Raw genomic sequence first — 21,205 nt, forward strand, 5'->3', positions numbered from 1 at the left:
GAGGAAATATCTGACTCACCACAGTCAAAGCCATACACACCTCCACCAAATTGGTGCTCTGCAAGTCCTAAGAGAGCACATGGAGAGAATGTTATAACAGAGGCTAGATATAGAATGGTCACTTAGGCTAGATTTTCATGGGCATTATTCTTCAAATTCTATTCAGCCACCATTTCCTAATGATTCTCAGAGCTCTCCAAAACCAACACCTACCTACCGCCCGCATGGCCTACAGGACAAAGTCTCACTGGGAGGCAGATGCAAGAGTCTTATGCCCCGTTTCCACTGAGCTTTCTGGTACAGTTCTGTACGGTACGCTATTTATGCCGTTTCCATTATGAATGGTACCCTAATTCCGAACCGTACCTCTTTTTTGGTACCCTTTCGTTGGGGTACCAAGAACATTAGTACCATACCAACTGGGTGGAGCTACACTCTGCAGAACTTTGATTGGTTGACAGAGAATTCTCTATCACAGCTTTCCTGCTACACCACGCCCATCATGAAAGGGTACTATTGGCAGTGGAAACGCAATGTGTACCGTACTGAACCGCACCGTACCGAACCGAACCGTACCACTCAGTGGAAACGAGGCATAAGAGGACTCAGAATGGGAGGAGGTTTTGGATGACCACAAACTGGTTTCCCCCAAGATCCTCAGCCGCCTTATGCAACTATACATTATGCATCGGGCATATCTGAGTCCACTCCAGTGTCTAGATATCATCCAGATAACAGCCCAATATGCTCCTGATACTCTGCTGCACCAGGCACGTTCTATTACTTGATCTGTACCTGCCTGGCTATGGAAACCTTTCGGTCATAAATCGTACACAACTTCTACATGACCGGATGGGTTCTCCTCTCCAACAAGACCCCAAACTTTGCCTGCTTGGCCTTCTACCTGACCCCAATATGGATAAGTTCCTAACTATATTTCTTAATGAGACCCTTTTCAGCTCCAGAAAGTTTATTACATGTTCCTGAATGAAGGCAACCCCTCCTCCTCTTTAAGCCTGGTTGATAGATGTTAACTCCACACTTCCCTTCAAAAAGTTTGTTTACCCTCATAGGGGATGTCCCTCTGAGTAGAACAAAATATGGGATAGGTGGCTTACGCAATCTAATACCTGTGTAACATTTATATGGCTGTATCAGATTAACCTAATATAACATATTGAGGCCCTACACAGGCAACAGCAGACTACTTGATGTCAGGTGTGGTAATTTCTGTTTATGGTCTGTTCTAACCCAGCCAACTATGCCACCTCTTCCCCTCTTCCTCGGCCACCGCAGGTGGAGGGAGTCCTTTCCCTTCCCCTTTCTTTTTTTCTCTTTCTTATTGATACTCCAATTATGCTATTTCTGCTACCGTTATTACTTGCACTTGCTTCGGAAGTCTGGAATATGAAGCTACTTTGTACTCCGGTCATCACCATTTTAGTCCATGTTATGCATTATGTCAAGTTATTGTACTACTCCTCTTAATTACATTTTGAATTAAAAAAAAATAATTAAAAAACAGAACTGAATACATATGAAGCAAATGTTGCATCCTCCTGGCACAAGATCGCAAGATTTTGGTTTGTGCCCAATATAATGGACCAGCCTGACCTGTGATCCCTGTGCATTACAAACTAGGTTTGCCATGAAATACAATCCGTGAATACAGATTATATGTTCATAGGAATCAGCACCAGGTGGGAGGATATGTCCATGAGGATGCATCCTGTTAGCCTAATTGGAGCGGAACCATTCTAAATCCATACTGAAATCCCAGAAAACACTGTACAAAAAAACTCAGTACAGTTTTCTGTGCAGTGTATTCCTAAGAGGACCTACAAAAAGGAGGCAAAATATCTATGTTGGATGTTACCTTTAGCACTGTATTTACTAACAAGAGCAGCAACTCGTGGTTCTCGTGAAGAAAGAGTGACACTGCAAGATATCCTAAAAAAAATATAAAGACACAATTTTATAGGGATTTTATTGTCAAAATGGAAAATACATCACATGTAACATACACAACACAAAGTTCAGCGTATCTCAATCACAAATGCATTTAAATAAAAATCTAAGGTTTTGTCATGGGAGAAATACAGGAACTGCCATTGCTGGCCTTCTTCCAAAAAGTTACCTGAAAGGTATGCCAACCATCCAGTTCTAAATTTTCCAGATCACTAAAGTGAAAAAGTATGCATACCAGGAAAGTCCAAGAATAGTCCAAAATCCATATCTGAAGGATTATTCTAGGTTGCAACTCAAAATATCAAAAGCAAAAGTCTTATAATGATAGCCATAATTTTGCTAAGGAAAGATCAGCAGTGGCAGCCTGCATGTTATCCAATTGCAATTGGCACCATCAAGGGTATCACTTTGGCTGTGTAACCAGGCACTTTGTTCCAAACAAGGAGTGCCTGCACCCTAGCTGCTGGTTTCTCAATGGTTGCTCCCCTGGGACTTTAGATGTGCCACTTCCCCAGTTTCCACAGCTCCTGGGTCAGATTCCCCTCTTGTGGGTTCATATTGATTTTGCATTAATTATTTTTTGACGTTTCACACCATACCAGCAATATCAAACTCCTATTGAATGTTTCATGAAACTCATTGAGATGATGTTTCTCATATTGTCAAGTTGTTTTTGCAACTGTAGTTTGTACTCCAGTATGAAGAAATATGTTACTTTGTATTTTGGAACAATATATGGGATATCTTATTTTGCTGAACTTCTCTGTTTTAACCTTTTTATTAGATCTTTGTAACAACGAATACAACCTTTTATATTGTATACGTTTTATTTGCTTTTTGACCTCCAATAAAATTCAAAGAGCAAATATTTTTGGCATTTCTTGGGAATTTTATGACAAATATGAGATGTCTAGCATATGACACAGGGCACCATTGTATATTTAAAAATGTTGTCATAAATCAGAACATTTTCCTGTATGTGCTGATGGTTATCGCTATCTGTACCCTTTTTTGCCCTCTTATATTTTAACAAAAAAACAGGTATTATATTGTGTTTGAGGGCACTAAAACTCATTTAAAAAAAAAAAAAAAAAAGGCTACGCAAATAGCATGTGACGTAAAAAGTCTCAACACTCATAATTGTATGTATGTATGTATGTATGTATGTATGTATGTATGTATGTAATATATATATATATATATATATATATATATACACACACACACACACACATATACATATATATATATATATATATATATATATACACATATACATACACACACACACACACACACACACATATAATGATTTTTACATGTAGGAGAGGAATGGCAGAATTGGCCTGGGTGGGAACTAATGATGGTCTCAGGAATGTTCGGATCGTACCCACCATGAAGCCATCACTGCACACACCGTCAATCATAGGCAGCATGTATATGTGCAGCTGCGGACTGGGAAATGCCTCACTGTCTATGATTGGCAGTGTTCAGTGAGGGCTTCCTGGGGGTACGATTGGAACATGTCTGAGCCCATCCCTAGTGAACTAGTTGACAATGAACTCTCATGTTTATTTTTCACTTATGTCCTCTAATGCAGGGGTCCCCAACCCCCGGACCAGTGCCGGTCTGTGGCCTGTTGAAAACCGGGCTGCAATAGCAGGAGATGATCAGCACAGGGCTATCGCAGACCACGGTTACCGCTCACTTCCGGCTGTGGGGCCATGCCTGTATCCTCTACCGGGTCCTCCCGCCTGACGAGGTTATACAATCAGCAGGGCAGGGGGCGGAAGGCACTTCAGATTCAAATAGAGAGCTCCTCACAAGACGATATAGTCAGGCAGGCAGGGGAGCTGGGGGAGGATACATTGGATACATTTAGAAAATAGAAAAGTATAATGTTAGAGAGGAAAGGGGGGGGGATGCAGACTGCAGGGGCACAGCGTTGGAGGAGGCTGTGATTGATAGCGGCATTGCAATATAAAGGGGACTGCACTGCAATCATTACTGTGCCCCTTTACAGCGCAGTCCCCTTTATATCTAAGTTCCCCCTTTAGGACCCCTTTCACATCAGCCTGAAAGACAGACCTGATCAAACCACTCATTGTTCTCTATGGAGCCAAAAAGTTTGGGGACCACTGCTCTAAGGGACAACATACATGTAGTACTTTGTCCCATGTTCCTACATATTTTGTAAGCCTAGCTATGAGTTCGGACAGGATGCCCACCCCCTCGCCAACAGCTGTCCAACAACATATCTAGCAAGATGATGCCTGCTTGATAAATGGTGTTTTTATTGGCTCCTAGCAATTGCCCAAAGCAAGTGGTGGGTAATAATTTGGATAATGTCATGCATAGAACTGAAGGGAAAAATGTGTTAAAATTAGTTATAACAGAATCCAAGAGTCATTTGTTCAGTACAGATACCATAATTAAAGCAAACACGACTGGTAACGAATGAGACAAGCCAAATACTTTTCACTACTCCAGTCTGAAGAGAATACATACCAACTCGTTTTTCAAGCAGATTTCCTTGTTGTGCTAACTTAATGGCATGTATATAGCCAAAGGAAGCTTCATAGCCCAGCATTTCACAGTAAATGAGCCGGACCATACACTCCTTCATTTGTCTCTATAACGGAAACAGAGGCCAGTGATTAGAACCGGTGTATCCACAGAAAATGTACAAAGATCATTAATGGGATGACTCACTGCAGCAGAGGACCTCTGCCAAGGGCAGAAACACATCTTTCTCTGCTTTTTAACAACCACATCTTAGACATCTAACAATGAAATATAAAAAGATTCCCTGTAATAACAGCTCATTTGGCGCTCTCTTTCATATTCCATTACATGACTCATTCTCAAATTGTTAAGAAACTCTTTAGATAACATTTCAAGGGAATTAGTCACAAAGGTGTTTGTTTCTGGCTAAGGCATGAACTACGTTTAAGAAAGCATTAGCAAAAGTATAATTGTTTATGATGAGGATTTTAAGTTTTGTAGGGAGCATGTTTTTTTTTTTTTTTTTTTTTACATCCCCACTATACATGTTTAAGGCTCCATGCACACTAGACACTCAAAAAGTGCTAAAAAAAAAAGGGGGGGGATGTATAAAAACAGTAAAAATTATATATTAATACGCTTTTGCAGTGTTTACTAGCGTTGTGAAAAGTGTTTACGAGTAGTAGCATTTTTGTTAAGAAGCGGGCGGCTGCCAGTGTCCTTAAGGCTACATTCACACCTGAGCGTAGTGTCTTCGCGCGTTTTTTACCGCGATTTTACAGGCGTTTTTAAAGGGGTTTTTTGTGCAGGCGTTTTTAGATTGAATAGCGATCAATGGAAAACGCCTGTAATCTGCCCAAAAAGAAGCTCATGTACTTTTTTGAGCGTTGGGCGTTTTGCTCACAGCGTCAAAACGCTCAGATGTGAACAGGGGCCATTGAAATAAATAGGATTTGTCTTGTTGGGCGTTTTGAGTGCTGATCCTAGAGCAGAGAAACTCCCCAAAAACGCCCCAAAACGCCTACATGTGAACGGAGCCTTAAGCAGAACTTTACACATACCAACTTGATAAAAAATAATGTTCTTTAGCAAGGAACATACATTCCATATAAAAAATTATTCAACCAAAATGAGTGTGCTGTAAATTGCCTCCAGCATTGGCTGAGAGCGCTGATCGGAGTGTCCCGGCAGTGGGACCATCCTAGTTTGAGAACACAATAGAACAGCAGGGGAGATCACTGTACTAACATCAGATTGTTAGTACAGCAGCTCCAACCTGAGCTGTTGTTCAACCCGCTGGGATAAACTGAAAGAAAAAAAAAAAAAAATAGTAGTAGTGTGCACAGGGCTTTAGCATGCAACATGGGACAAAGTACACGTAGTGAGAAAAAGAATGGTAAAAAAAATTAAATAAAAAATGTATATATAAAAGTTCTTCTTTAAAGAGATCCAGTCACCAAATCACAAACTCAAATTTAACTGAGGCATTTTATCTGTATTACACAGAAGTCCTGACTGCTGTGGCAATTTTAAACTCGTAAGCACAAATATTAGCACAGCACCGCAACCGCACCGTTTTTTCATAAATCACTTTAACAACTTGCCTACTGGACACTTTTACCTCCTTCCTGCCCAGGACAAATTTTCACCTTTCAGTGCTGATGCAATTTGAATGACAATTGCGCGGTCATAACACTGTACCCAAATTACATTTTTATAATTGGTTTGAGACCGATAGAGCTTTCTTGTGGTGGTATTTAATCACCATTGGGTTTTTTATTTTTTGCTAAACAAACCAAAAAAAAAAAAAGAAGAAGAAGGACTGAAAAATGTTGAGAAAAAAAAAACATTTTTCTTAGTCGGTTATAAAAACTTTTATTAAAAAAAAAAGTAAATTTTTCTCTTTCGCTGATGTGCAGGACACTGATAGGCACTGACAGGCAGCACTGGTGAGCAGGACACTGATAAGTGCCCCGATTATCAGTGTAGCTGTCCCCTGTGTGGATTGGCCAGTTATCAGCTCTCCTCTCAAGTGCCGTCAGCGTGAAAAGAATGCGGATAACAGACAAATCCTGTTTACACTGTGATCTGCTGTAATTGGACACAGCTGATCACATGATAAAAAGCCACTGTGATTGGCTCGTTACCACGATCTGGGATCACCTGTGTCCCAAAGACACATCGATTGCAGATGACTGCGGGGGTGCGCGAGAAGTGTGATCATGGAAGGACGTCATTTGGAGCTCTCCCAGCAAGGTGTGACTGCGCTGTAGCAGTCATTCAGCTATAGTGCAGTCATGAAGAGGTTAAATAAACTTGAGAAAAATACGTGGGTTGCCAGTGAAGATTTATTTTGGTTCCAATACTTAACGGTAACCGGTATGTAGATCAGAAAAAGTCACAACCTGCAAATTTGTTCTGATTAACCACTTACCGCCCGCCGTCATATGATGGCGGGGCGGTGCAGCTATTATCCTGGGCGGACGTCATATGACGTGACCCAGGAAATGCAGGGCAGGCGCGAGATCGCGGGCGTGCCGCCGTGCACTGCCGGTGTCGGCGTGTCCCCGGGACACAGCCGGTCACCGGCAGGGGGGAAACAGCCACTGGGCGTGGCTGTTTCCCATGTGATCGGCCGTGTTCCAGTGACACAGCCGATCACAATGGAGGCGCCCGGGAGATGACCGCGCATGCGCGATCGGGAGCGCACAGCGCGGTCATGTCGGTGGCACTGTGTTCCGTAGGAACACCGCTGTCACCGGCAGTAGTAAACAGTCACTGACAATTTACTATGAATCCATTCACAGCCGATCAGAAAATGTAAACAAAGAGCAGTAACTCACTGTTACTAGCTCTTCTCCCCTCACACAGTTTCCAGTATGAGGGGAGAAGAGCTAGAAATAGTGAGTTACTGCTCTGTGTACCTGTAAAAGTAAAATCACACTAATAAAAGGTCCCCACACAGTCCTCAGCCCCCCCCCCCCCAATGTCACCTGTCACCCAACAGTCACCTCATCAGTGCCCAGAAATTGACACCCATAACGTTCACATGTGAGCGCAGCGATCGCAGGCAGAATCACCGCGATTCTGCCCGCGATCCGGAAATCATTGCAAATTGTGGGACGCCTGTGCGTTGCCCGTGATTTGCAATAGCACCCCAAACGCTGTGCGATGTTGCCGCCATTTCCACCTGCCGAATCGCGGTAACATCGCGCAAACATCGCATGACGCCCAAAAAAGGTACAAGAGTTTCTTTGGGGCGTCATGCGTTGTTTGCGTGATGTTACCTCGATTCGGCAGGCGGAAATCGCAGCAACATCGCACAGCGTTTGGGGTGCTATTGCAAAAAACAGGCAACGCACAGGCGTCCTGCAATTTGCAATGATTTCTGGATCACGGGCAGAATCGCAGTGATTCTGCCCGCGATCGCTACGCTCACATGTGAACGTAGCCTAAAGTTCACCGGTCACCAGAGACTGCCATCAGTACCGGCGTGCACCATCGCCCGTCACCTGTCACCCATCAGTGATCATCGCCCGTCACCTGTCACCCCATCAATCACCGTCACCTGTCACCCTATCAATCATCGTCACGTCACCCCGTCAGTGATTGTCATCTGTCACCCCATCAATCATCGTCACTTGTCACCTCATCAATCATCGTCACCTGTCACCTCATCAATCATCATCACCTGTCACCCCATCAGTCATCGTCACCTGTCACCCCATCAGTCATTGTCACCTGTCACCCCATCAGTCATCGTCACCTGTTTGCCATATACATGCAATCACTTACTGACCGCCTAACGACTATATGCGTCGGCCATTAACCACTTAAGCCCCGGAAGATTTTACCCCCATTCCGACCAGGGGGTATTTCGCGATTCGGCACTGCGTGACTTTAACGGAGAATTGCGCGGTCGTGCGACGCTGTACCTAAACGAATTTGGCGTCCTTTTTTTCCCCACAAACAGAGCTTTCTTTTGGCGGTATTTGATCACCTGTGCGATTTTTTGATCACGCGCTATAAACAAAAAAAGAGCGTCCATTTTGCAAAAATAGCAATATTTTTCCCTTTTTTTTATATGAAATTCCCCCCAAAAAAAAATGTAAAAATCAAAATTTTTTAAAATTTTCGGCCAATTTGTTTTATGCTACCTATGTTTGGTAAAAAAAAAAATCGCAAAAAGCGTATTTTGATTGGTTTGCGCAAAAGTTATTGCGTTTACTAACAAAGGGAAAGATTTTTGTCATTTTTGTTGTTTTTTTTTTTAACGCGTAATGGCGGCGATCTGCGTTTTTTTTTGCGGTACTGCGACATTGCGGCGGACAGATCGGACCCTTGACTGACATTTTTGACACTTTTGGGGTTACCAGTGACATTTCTACAGTAATCAGTGCTATACATATGCACTGTTACTGTAAAAATACACTGGTAGTGAAGGGGTTAACTTTATTTGAGAGGGAGGGGCTGTGTGTGTCCCTAGGGGCGTGATTCTAACTGTGATTGGCTGGGGCTTCAGCTGTATGCAGAGTGATCAACGGATCTACATAGTAGATCCAGATGATCAGCTCTCATACAGCGAGGAGAATGACAGGCAGCTTGTTTACACAAGCTGCCTGACTTTCTCCCTCTCCCCCGCCGATCGCAGAGTGGCCGGCGGACATCGGGTCCGCCGGTCACACGCGCGGGGGGGGGGGGGGGTCCGTGACCACTCGGGAGTGGGAGCGCGCCTCCGGGGGCGCGCGCTCGCTCCCTAGACCCTCACAAGCTAGTGACGTAGCCCTACGTCACTTTGCCTGTGAGGGGCTGACCGCCGACGTAGATAGTCGTGCGGCGGTCGGCAAGTGGTTAAAAGCTAAATACTGGGGTTATGGCAGCAGATAGCCCCCATAACCCCGGTATTTTTTGAAACGGTGGGCGGTCGGCTTTCAGATAAGGGTGGTCCCAGTGGCGGATTCGCCGCGGAATTACCCTTGCGGTGCAGGGGAAGAGGTGCCCCCCCCCTCCTGCCGCGTCCCAGACGTTTTCCCAGCTTACCGGACCCGCCGGCAGCGGGGAAAACTATCCGGTCCCGGATCCTCAGAGACAGGAAGTCGAGTGAGGGCAAGATGGCCCTCACTCAACTCTATGGTCTTGGAGGACCGGAGCTACGTCAAAAGACGTTGCCTAGCAACCGGTTTAAAGGGCCGCTTTTTTTTTTTTCTTTCCTCTTTCAACAATTTTTTTTTCTTTTTTAGTGTAGTTGTGAGGTCTTTTTGACCCCAGATCTCACAATAAAGAGGACCTGTCATGCCCATTTCTATTACAAGGGATGTTTACATTCCTTATAATAGGAATAAAAATGATCAAAACATTTTTTTTTTTTTTAAACTGTGTAAAAATAAAAAAATAATAAATAAATAGGAAAAAAAAAAAATTAAAGCGCCCTGTCCCCGTTAGCTCGCGCGCAGAAGCAAACGCATACGCAAGTCCCGCCCACATATGTAAACGCTGTTCAAACCATACATGTGAGGTATCGCCGCGATCGTTCGAGCGAGAGCAATAATTTGAGCCCTAGACCTCCTCTGTAACTCTAAGCTAGTAACCTGCAGAAATTTTTAAAATGTTGCCTATGGGGATTTTTAAGTACCAATGTTTGGCGCCATTCTGTGAGCATGCGCAATTTTGAAGCATGACATGTTGGGTATCTAATTACTCAGCGTAACATAATCTTTCAAATTATGGAAAAAAATTGTGCTAAATTTACTGTTTTCTTATTTTTTAGTTCAAAAAAGTGAATTTTTTTCAAAAAAAAAAAATCGCATTTGGAAGACTGCTGCGCAAATATGGTGTGATAAAAAATAGTGCAACGATCTCCATTTTATTCTCTAGGGTCTCTGCTAAAAAAAAAATATATAATGTTTGGGGGTTCCAAGTAGTTTTCTAGCAAAAAAAAATGATTTTAGCTTGTAAAACACCAAGTGTCAAAAATAGGCCCAGTCTTAAAGTGGATAAATGGACAACTTTGTGTAAAGCGCTACTTGGATGTTAGGCCTATGTATGTGGCCAGGCTGTGAAAAAGTGTTACACATGTGGTATCGCCATACTCAGGAGGAATAGCAGAATGTATTTTGGGGTGCAATTTTTGCTATGTACATGCTATGTGTTAGAAATATTGCATAAATGGACAGCTTTGTGTAAAAAAAATGCGTTTTCATTTTCTTTCCACATTTTCCAAAAACTTGTGGAAAAAAATGACATATTCAAAAGACTCATTATGCCTCAAAAATTATACGTTGGGCTGTTTGCTTTCCAAAATGGGGTCATTTTATGGGGGTTTCCATTGTCCTGGTGCTCCAGGGCCTTCAAAAGTGCGATAGGTTGTCAGGAAATTATATGTAATTTATGCTCCTAGAATGCCGGACGCTGCTACTTGGATGTTAGGCCTCTGTATGTGGCCAAAAAAAATCTTCATTTTGCAAAGCATTGTGGGAAAAAATTACAACTTCAAAAAACTCACCATGCCCCTTATTAAATACCTTGGAATGTCTACTTTCCAAAAAGGGGTCATTTGGGGGGTATTTGTACTTTCCTGACTTTTTAGTGTCTCAAGAAATGAGATAGGCCTACAGTACATCAGGTGTGAGCAAGTGTGATCAATTTTCAATGATTCGCACCATAGCTTGTGGACTCTATAACTTTCACAAAGACCAAATAATATACACTTACTTGGGTTATTTTTACCAAAGATAAGTAGCAGTATAAATTTTGGCCAAAATTTGTGAAGAAAAATTACTAATTTGCAAAATTTTATGACCGAAACAAAGAAAAATGTGTTTTTTTCCCGATATTTTCAGTCTTTTTTTATTTATAGCACAAAAAAATAAAAAACCCAGCATTGATCAAATACCATCAAAAGAAAGCTCTATTTGTGTGAAAAAAAGGACACAGTTTTTGTATGGGTACAGTGTTGCATGACTGAGTAATTCTCAGTCAAAGTGTGAGAGCGCTGAAAGCTGAAAATCGGTCTGGGCAGGAAGGGGGTGAAAGTGCACTGTAGGCAAGTGGTTAAATTACTAATGGGCCATACACACTATAAGATTTTCTGAAGACTTTTTCCTTTAGACTTACCAAAACCATATAATATGAGGTCAAACCTAAACACTTTCAATTTGTATGCAATCTGGCAGGCCCTTGCACTACATAGAAAAGGTAAATCTGAAGGAAATCTAACCACAATAGTTGGATAGTGTGTATCCAGCTTTAGTCAACCAGGCCACTCGCATTTTGAGAAAGTGAAGCCAACAATGGCAGATTTCCTTTAACCTCCCTGGCGGTCTGATTATGTCAGGATTTCTGTGCTAAAAGCGGTACATTGTTTTGCATAGAAATATGTTGTTTTACATTTTAAAACTCACCTTCCCCTGTGATCCCCCGCTGTCCTCCCACAGCAATGCCGGCACCTGTCTTCCGGTTCCCTTCCCTGTGAGCATTGCGACGCAGGGGGTGGAACCGGCAGCAATTTCAAAAGTGTAAATACACAAATGACATGATACAAAGCTGTGATCCTAACGGATTACACTGTATCATGCCATTTCACCACAGGATTGTACCTGGTGACTTTTCCAGTGCCCTGCCAGTGCTTTTCCAGTTCTTTGTGTCTGAAAAATTGAGAACGACCATGGCGTCCAAAAAGCGTTCTTTTTGCGCAAAAGTGCTTTTAGACGAACTGGAAAACAGCAACAGCGAAACGGAGTTACTTGAAGAACGGAGCGAAAATTCGTCATCAGGTACGGAAAGTGATGACAGCGACGATTCTGATGTCTTTCTGGAATATAGCTCCGTTGGAAATTCTGAAGAATATTTTGATATACTTCCCAAATTCCACAAGCTATATCCCAGAAAGAGACATCAGAATCGTCGCTGTCGTCACTTTCCGTACCTGATGACGAATTTTCCCACGAATCGCTATCGCAGGGCACTGGAAAAGTCACCAGCTGAAATGGCATAATACAGAGTAATCCGTTAGGATCCCAGCTTTATATCATGTCATTTGTGTTTTTACACTTTTGAATTTGCCGCCGGTTCCACCCCCCTGCGTCGCAACACTCGCAGGGAGGGAACCGGAAGGCACAAGTGCCAGCAATCGGCCATGCACAGAGTGGGGAGAGACTGAGGATGTCGGGGAGGACGGCGGGGAGGATGGTGGGGGGAGCGCAGGGAAGGTGAGTAACATTGCAGGGTAATCCTGAGTGTGGCTTGGGGTTACCGCTTTTGGTACTGAAATTCCACCCCGAGCCACACTCGGGAATACCGCCAGTTTATATAATAATAATTATTGAAGAGCACTCAGTTAAACTTTCAGGTGCATGCAATCATGCCCTACCACAGGCCACATTTTTTTTTTTTTAAATAAGAAAAAAATCCAATTGCTGCACTCAAATTTATTGAACAAAAAGATTACATACATACAAATATACAAAAATAGAAAGGTTCCATAACAACGATTTCGAGCTACAATTCTTCACGCCCTTTCTTCGGGTTGGAACACATACAAATGATTCACAATATCAAAACTTCATTATATAGTTTTCTTATTCAGGGAACTAATTAGGCATTTAACTCCTTCAATACAAAAGCAAGTATCTCTTATCTCATAATATCTTGAATCTAAAATCGATGGCTGCACAGGCTAAGTTCGTTCTCAATATAGTTAACGAGAAGATCCTGGTTCAAAACCTAATCTAACCACATATACTGGATTAAAAAACGAATAACCAGAAAATTGGATACAAAACTGACATATATCGATTAGAAAACCATACATCAGATCTTAATAAATATTTGCACATAAAATCCATCAATTAGAAATATTTATCTATATATACACCGATCAGAGACCACATGCACCTCACACCATCCTAAAGGCCTGTACACACCATAAGAAAATCTGTAGGGAAAATTAGTCCGATGACCGATCTGCCGATTTTCGGCTTGTTAGTATGGTGCTTTCGACAGCCAACTCCGACTTTTCGGCTGACAAAATCCTGATGTGCAGGCTATAAAATTTTTGTCATCTGTAATACAACGTCCGATTTTCATCTCATTAGTACAGATTTTGATGGAAAAAAATCTTAAGGGCAAGACTAGGCATGCTCAGAGACGAAAGAACACATACAAAGCAATCCAACACATGACATCACTTCTGATGTAGAATTCTGTCGTACGGGAAAAGTCGTATGAAAATAACCTCTTCATTTTCCACATCAGATTAGCATGCCACAAAAAATGGACGACAGATTGTTCGATAATCTGATCGTGTGTATGGGGCTTTAGGACCTGTTCAAACCTGAGCGTTTTGCAGCTCGTAAAACGCTCATCTCTGAAGTCTCAAAATGCCCAACAAGCAAAATCCAATTTCAATGGCCCCTGTTCACATATGAACGTTTTGTCGCCTGAAGCTCAAAAAGTACATGAGCTTCTTTTTTGGCAGATTACAACAAGCATTTTTATTAGATGTCAATGCCTGCCTCTAAACACAAACACTAAACACCTGAAAAACTCCTGCATGATACGCTTAGGTGTGATTGGAGCATTAGGGAGAACTAGCATCAAATTTTCATCATATCGTAAGGGGAGAACTTTATTTAGCAGACTGGTTAAGCCTGATCAATACAAACATAGTACTAATATTTCTAGAACTTTTTTAGGGCCCACCCTAACAATGGATCATACCCTTGTCTGAATTTTACCCAATGTAATTCTATGATAAATGGAAAAGTTTTAAATCACACACACCGGGGTATGAATATAGAAATTAAGGGGGGTATCGCACTTATCAGTCTTCCTTTGTCATTTACATCATCAAATGTCCATGTGGTCTCTTCTATGTAGGAGAGACCACTCAAAAGGTAAAAGATTGCATAGTCAGGCACAAATACTCCCTTTAGCAAGACATTTACTTCAAATGCAACATACAGAGGCACAGCTTCACTATATGGTGATTGAAGAAATCCCCCATGATAGAAGAGGTGGTAATCGAGAATTAAAAAAAAATTTAAAAACGTGAAGTTCACTGGATTAATCGCCTTGATACTTTACAACCCAGAGGGTTGAATTTTGATCTTGATCTGCACCTGTTTTTGTGGGATGCCTGTGGTCTCCGACAGGTATATATATATATATATATATATATATATATATATATATATATATATTTCTAGTGATGAATTTTATGTGCAAACATTTATTAAGATTTGATGTAGGGTTTTGTAATCGATGTCAGTTTTGTATCCATTTTTATAGTTATTCCTCTTTTTTAAACAAGTATATGTGTTTTGATAATAGGTACTGAACCAGGATCTTCTCGTTAACTATATAGAGAACAAAACTTGCAGCCACTGATCTGAGATTCAGGATATTGTGATAAGAGATACCACCTCATTTTGTATTGGAGTTAAATGCCTAATTAGTTCCCTGAATAAGAAAACTATATAATGAAGTTTGATATTGTGAATCATTTGTATGTCTTCTAACGTAAATACTACTACTTTTTGTTCAATAAATTGGAGTGCAGCAATCCTGGACTTTTTCATGCGGATTGGTGTGGACACACACATACACAAAAAGATGCGCATTTATTTTAAAAGGGGAATTTAGCCTTTAAGCTTATGAAACACAAATCCATTTTTCTATAGGACTTTGTTTCTATATTTCATAAATTCCAATTGTGATAACCCACATTGTACATTGGACTGTTTTTCTACATGCCTTAAAGGCCAGTTCACACCAGGATTGCACAGGAATGTTCATTTGAATGGGCTGCAAAAGGCACTGGACCACAGAAAAAGTAGTGCTTGCACTACTTTTTAATAATGCACCGCACCAATCCGCATGGTAAACCTGCCCTGGTCTTGGGTGAACATGCCTTCAATGAACAAAAAAAAAAAAAAAATAATATTCAATATGCTACAACTCCCTTGAAAACTACAGAATATTTTTAGCCAGTCTTATTAATTCCTCTTCAATTTGAAATAAAAAAAATCAATCAAAAAAATTGAATTGTGTCCCCACATGCATTCACTGTCCAAGTCACAAGTAGGACAGATAAGATGTACAGTGTCTTTAACGTGAACTTGTCTCCACTTTCCCTTCCTGTCCATGTGGCCGCTATCCTCAGTAATGAGGGAAACATTAACACAGACAAAAGGCACAGAGAAAAATTCTATACCCTCTCACTTTCTTTAAAGTGGTTGTAAACCTCCGACATTAAATATGAGCCCATCTTATCCCTCCATAGTGTGTACTTGCCTCAGCCCAGAGCACTAAAGGCCCGTACACACGTAGCGATTGTCGGCCGTAAATATTCGGCCACCGTCCGATCGGCCAATTGTCGGCTTGTTAGTGTGATGCTTCCGACAACCGACTGCGACTTTTCGGCCGAACAAAATCTGGTGTGCAGGCTATAAAATTTTTGTAGGCCAACAAAGAACGGCCGATTGTTCGTCAGTCAGTACAGATTTCGGCCGACAAAAAGCAGATTAGCAAGACTGGGCATGCTCAGAGAAGAAAAAACACACGGAAAGTAGACCAGAACATGACATCACTTCTGCAGTCGGTTGTTGTTGGCCGACAAAATTAGTGTGCAGTCTTTAGCACTTTTCAACCTACAGGACAGCACCGGACAAAAGACGGCCGATCGTTCAGCCGACTATCGGTGCGTGTGTACGGGGCTTAAGTGTCATTTCTGTCTGCGGCCTCTTTCCTCTGCTACCTGCATGAGTCACTTCTGACACACCTTCCTGATACCAAGAGAAAAAAGGTAACAGGGGAGTGATCTCCAGCACACAGGCTTTGGTTGACAGCCTTATGCCTTGTACACACGCAACGATTATCGGCCGACCGATCGTCCGACTTTTGTCCAGAGTGTTGTTTGGTTGGTTGGTTGGAATGTGCCTAGACTGCACACGAATTTTCTCGGGCCAACAAAAATCTACTTCAGAAGTGATGTCATGTGCTGGTTTACTTTCCGTGTGTTTTTTCTTCTCTGAGCATGCCCAGTCTTGCTCATCAGATTTTTGTCTGCCGAAATCTGTACTGACTGACGGAAAATCGGCCGTTTGTGTTGACGGCCAACAAAAATTTTATAGCCTGCACACCAGATTTTATTCGGCCGAAAAGTCGGAGTCGGTTGTCGAAAGCATCATACTAACAAGCCGAAAATCGGCCGATTGGACGTTGGCCGAAAATTCCCGGCCAATAATCGATGCGTGTGTACGATACGAGTGATACGTGTGATACGAGGCATTAGTTTGAGCTGTGTGGTGTGGAGGGGGGGGGGGGGGTCTCTCTTTTCTCCTATCAGCTTTCATTGTGCTCTGCAGAGTGTAACTCAGCTCTCCGACCCCTTTTTTATGGACTCCCCAGTGTAATAAATTCTTCACTTTAAAAACGTATGCAGAGAAGATACGAATGCAGATAAACAGGTATAACTTTTACAGGAGGATTGGTTTCGTCTCTGTGTATCACCTGAGACCAGTCACTTCACTGGGAATATGTAACGGTTTACAACCACTTTAAAACAAAGTAAGGTTTGTCTAGAGTTCCACTTAAAGACAAGGCAGTTGTAGATGGCACACAAAAAGTTTATTCTACAAACAGTAAGACTAACACACCAATGTTGTATTTGGAGAAGAAACCGTTGATCTTAAACTGGCAAGTTCTTGTTGAATTAGTTTTTCTTCTTCCTGAAAAAAAAAAAAAAAAAAAAACAAAGCTCGTTATTAATTTCACAAAATAAAATTTAAGTGTGAAGCAATCCTCCATGAAAAGTTCTCTCTGTTAAGGTGTATAAACTTCAAGACTGCATCAATATATTCAGCACATGAAACCACCTGTTATATACAAATATGATGTATCAGGCTACTTAATTCTAGCACATAAAATGTGAGTAAATTCAAAACTTTAGATGTACCTATTATACAAAAGCATTTTACATTTACATGACCTGAGTGTACAACGGCGGTCTACAAACTGCGTCCCTTTGCTTGTCTTTATCTGGCCCTTGGGGCACTATTCCATCACGGAGAGCAACAATGGGGCACTTTTCCATCACTGACACCAACAATGGGGCACTATTCCATCACTGACACCAACAATGGGGCACTATTCCATCACTGACGCCAACAATGGGGCACTATTCCATCACTGACACCAACAATGGGGCACTTTTCCATCACTGACACCAACAATGGGGCACTATTCCATCACTGACACCAACAATGGGGCACTTTTCCATCACTGACACCAACAATGGGGCACTTTTCCATCACTGACACCAACAATGGGGCACTTTTCCATCACTGACACCAACAATGGGGCACTTTTCCCATCACTGACACCAACAATGGGGCACTTTTCCCATCACTGACACCAACAATGGGGCACTTTTCCCATCACTGACACCAACAATGGGGCACTATTCCATCCACTGACACCAACAATGGGGCACTTTTCCATCCACTGACACCATCAAAAGGGCACAATTCCTTCCATTGTCACCAAGAATGGGGCAGAATTCCTTCAACTGATACCAAAGACAGGGCATGGTTTACTCCCACTGGTCACAGTCCGACCCCATTCAAGTCTAAAGGACAGTAAACTGGCCCTTTGTTTAGAAAGTTTGGAGACTCTCAGTGTACAACTTTACCTGCTAGGTGGTACCGAATTCATCTTGGCAATTTTATGCAGCCAGCTGATTTACTTACCAACTTCCCTATAGTTTGCTAGCATCCTTATCTTCTAAAGGTCTTTAGCTACCTAGAGACACGAGATAACTGAGGTTTGAACTTCTGGCCAGTTCATGGAGGATCAGAAAAGGATCTCATATATAAAGATACCAGAAACCCCTGACAGATCATCTGGCCAACTGTTAATCAAAGAACTAGAAGCAGCCATGATGCACAGATTTGGTTGGCAGCTACTCTTTACCTGGGGCTAGACCAGTTCTTGGGATGTCTATATACTTTTCCACTCCTGCCTGTACAGAAACAAAATGTATTCTCAACCATTTCAAAGTAACAACATTCACTTTGCATACAAAATCATTCAAACAGGATAATATTTTTTAGATCTCAGCCAATCACAGATTTTTTGTTTCTCAACACGAATCTGTATTCCAGACAAAAAAGCTCCTTTTATCACACTCAAGCCCAGATTGATTATCAGATTGGGGATCCCAGCGTGTCCAGAACCCAGTAGTAGGGGATCACACTCAGTACAATAAAAGTTCTCTTGTCTGTGCCAGTTGTTGCTCTTTAGTAGTTTTAAAATCATACCTCTGCCTCCATCTGGTGGTAAGAGACGGGAATGAAGGCGAATAGTCATTTTCCCCAAACCTAAGTTGCTCTGCATTAAGTTTTTGATTCTGCCTTCTTTTTTTGTCTGCATTGTTTTCTATCTTCCCCAGTCTTACAACCAGTTATTTTTAGGTTCTTGTTAGGAGGAAAGGCAAAAGGTCACTCCCAATATCAGAACCACTAGAGAGGAGCCAGATAATACAAAGAACAATATGGCAAAACAAACGGGTATTTCAGATGTTCCGAAAATACAAAGAACACGACCACAGAGAAAAGGAATGCAGAAAGTGTATCTAAATACAAAATAAGAAATTGGATAAGTACATATTTTTAAAAAAATAAAATGCACATTTTTTTTTTTTTGTTGCAGGTAAACAATGTGCATTTACAATGTTATTTTTTTGGGTGCTTTAAAAGCGCTGCACCCGTGACCAGAATAACAGAACTTCTCCCCGTACTGCTGTCACACCAAAGCCTTGGATCACCGAGCGGGATACATATAGCAGACAAGACTTTCTTTTTTGTTTAGTGGAAGGTAAGAAAAGTTATCATTCCTGCCAGGTTTTTATTGTTTGTGAGAAGACGCAGCAGCTTGACTGGGTTGCAGAGCGGGACAGACTATAACCTTCTATTAGATTAGCTATGAAATATTTCATTGAAAACTAGGAAGTTAACCACTTGACCCCCCCCCCCCCAAACCTTTTCTGACACTTTTTGCTTACATGTAACAATCAGTATTTTTTTGCTAGAAAATTTCTTAGAACCCACAAACATTATATATTTTTTAAAGCAGAGGCCCTAGAGAATAAACTGGTGGGTGTTGCAATTTTTGTATGTCACACAGTATTTGCACAGCGTTTTTTTAACCACTTAAGCCCCGGAGGATTTGGCTGCTAAACGACCAGAGGGTATTTTGCGATTCGGCACTGCGTGACTTTAACGGACAATTGCGCGGTCGTGCGACGCTGTACCTAAACGAATTTGGCGTCCTTTTTTTCCCACAAACAGAGCTTTCTTTTGGCGGTATTTGATCACCTGTGCGATTTTTTGATCACGCGCTATAAACAAAAAAAGAGCGTCAATTTTGCAAAAATAGCAATATTTTTCCCTTTTTTTTATATGAAATTCCCCCAAAAAAAAATGTAAAAATCAAAATTTTTTAATATTTTCGGCCAATTTGTTTTATGCTACCTATGTTTGGTAAAAAAAAAAATCGCAAAAAGCGTATTTCGATTGGTTTGCGCAAAAGTTATTGCGTTTACTAACAAAGGGAAAGATTTTTGTCATTTTTGTTGTTTTTTTTTTTAACGCGTAATGGCGGCGATCTGCGATTTTTTTTGCGGTACTGCGACATTGCGGCGGAAAGATCGGACCCTTGACTGACATTTTTGACACTTTTGGGGTTACCAGTGACATTTCTACAGTAATCAGTGCTATATATATGCACTGTTACTGTAAAAATACACTGGTAGTGAAGGGGTTAACTTTATTTGAGAGGGAGGGGCTGTGTGTGTCCCTAGGGGCGTGATTCTAACTGTGATTGGCTGTGGCTTCAACTGTATGCAGAGTGATCAATGGATCTACATAGTAGATCCATGTGATCAGCTCTCATACAGAGAGGAGAATGACAGGCAGCTTGTTTACACAAGCTGCCTGACTTTCTCCCTCTCCCCCGCCGATCGCAGAGTGGCCGGCGGCGATCGGGTCCGCCGGTCACACGCGCGGGGGGGTCCGTGACCACGCGGGAGCGGGAGCGGGAGCGCGCCTCCGGCGGCGCGCGCTCGCTCCCTAAACCCTCACAGGCGAGCGACGTAGACCTACGTCACTTTGCCTGTGAGGGGCTGACCGCCGCCGTAGATAGTCGTGCGGCGGTCGGCAAGTGGTTAAATGCAATTATTTTTATAAAAAATACACTTTGTTTTTAAATTTTAATGCACAAAAAAATGATGCGTGTGTTCGATATCGCGCACAAGCACGAGGGGACAGGGGCGTTCATTTTTTTTTTATTATTCATTGACATATCGTTACACTGTTTCTTTCATTCATTTTTATCTCTTATTTTTTTCACAGGGTATATAACTATCCCTTGTGATAGCAATAGGCAGTGACAGGAATTCCCTATAGAGAGATCTGGGGTCTATTAGACTTCAGATCCCTCCTCTGCCCTTAAAAAGCATCTGATCCCACCAGGATGGGTGTGTTCAGATGCTTTGGCTATTTAAAAATGGTGCGGTTTACATCCAGGGAAACCGGCAGTGATGTATGCTCATTGCTTCCAGTTTCCTATATCATAGTGATCAGAGCCATTCTGGTGCCTGCACTTTATATCGGTTGGAGGAAGAAAGATACCTTTTCAGGTTTTACATATGTGACATAGTGGACTGCACCCACCA

At 41.9% G+C, this 21,205-nt stretch overlaps 1 protein-coding gene across 1 annotated transcript in view; it reads right to left on the bottom strand.

The window, feature by feature from the left end:
- AP4E1 (adaptor related protein complex 4 subunit epsilon 1) overlaps positions 1–21,205 on the bottom strand; it is a 118,117-nt gene that overhangs the window by 90,294 nt on the left and 6,618 nt on the right. The window contains exons 2-5 of the mRNA XM_082255970.1: positions 17,130–17,201; positions 4,477–4,600; positions 1,877–1,950; positions 1–67 (exon numbers count right to left, since the gene is read on the bottom strand). The exon at positions 1–67 is cut by the window's left edge and continues 55 nt beyond it. Of these exons, the coding sequence (XP_082112096.1) occupies positions 1–67; positions 1,877–1,950; positions 4,477–4,600; positions 17,130–17,201 (337 nt within the window). The remainder of the gene's footprint in view (positions 68–1,876; positions 1,951–4,476; positions 4,601–17,129; positions 17,202–21,205) is intronic.

The sequence above is a fragment of the Pelophylax lessonae genome, assembly GCF_965119305.1.
Source record: "Pelophylax lessonae genome assembly, chromosome: 4".
Lineage (NCBI taxonomy): Eukaryota > Metazoa > Chordata > Amphibia > Anura > Ranidae > Pelophylax > Pelophylax lessonae.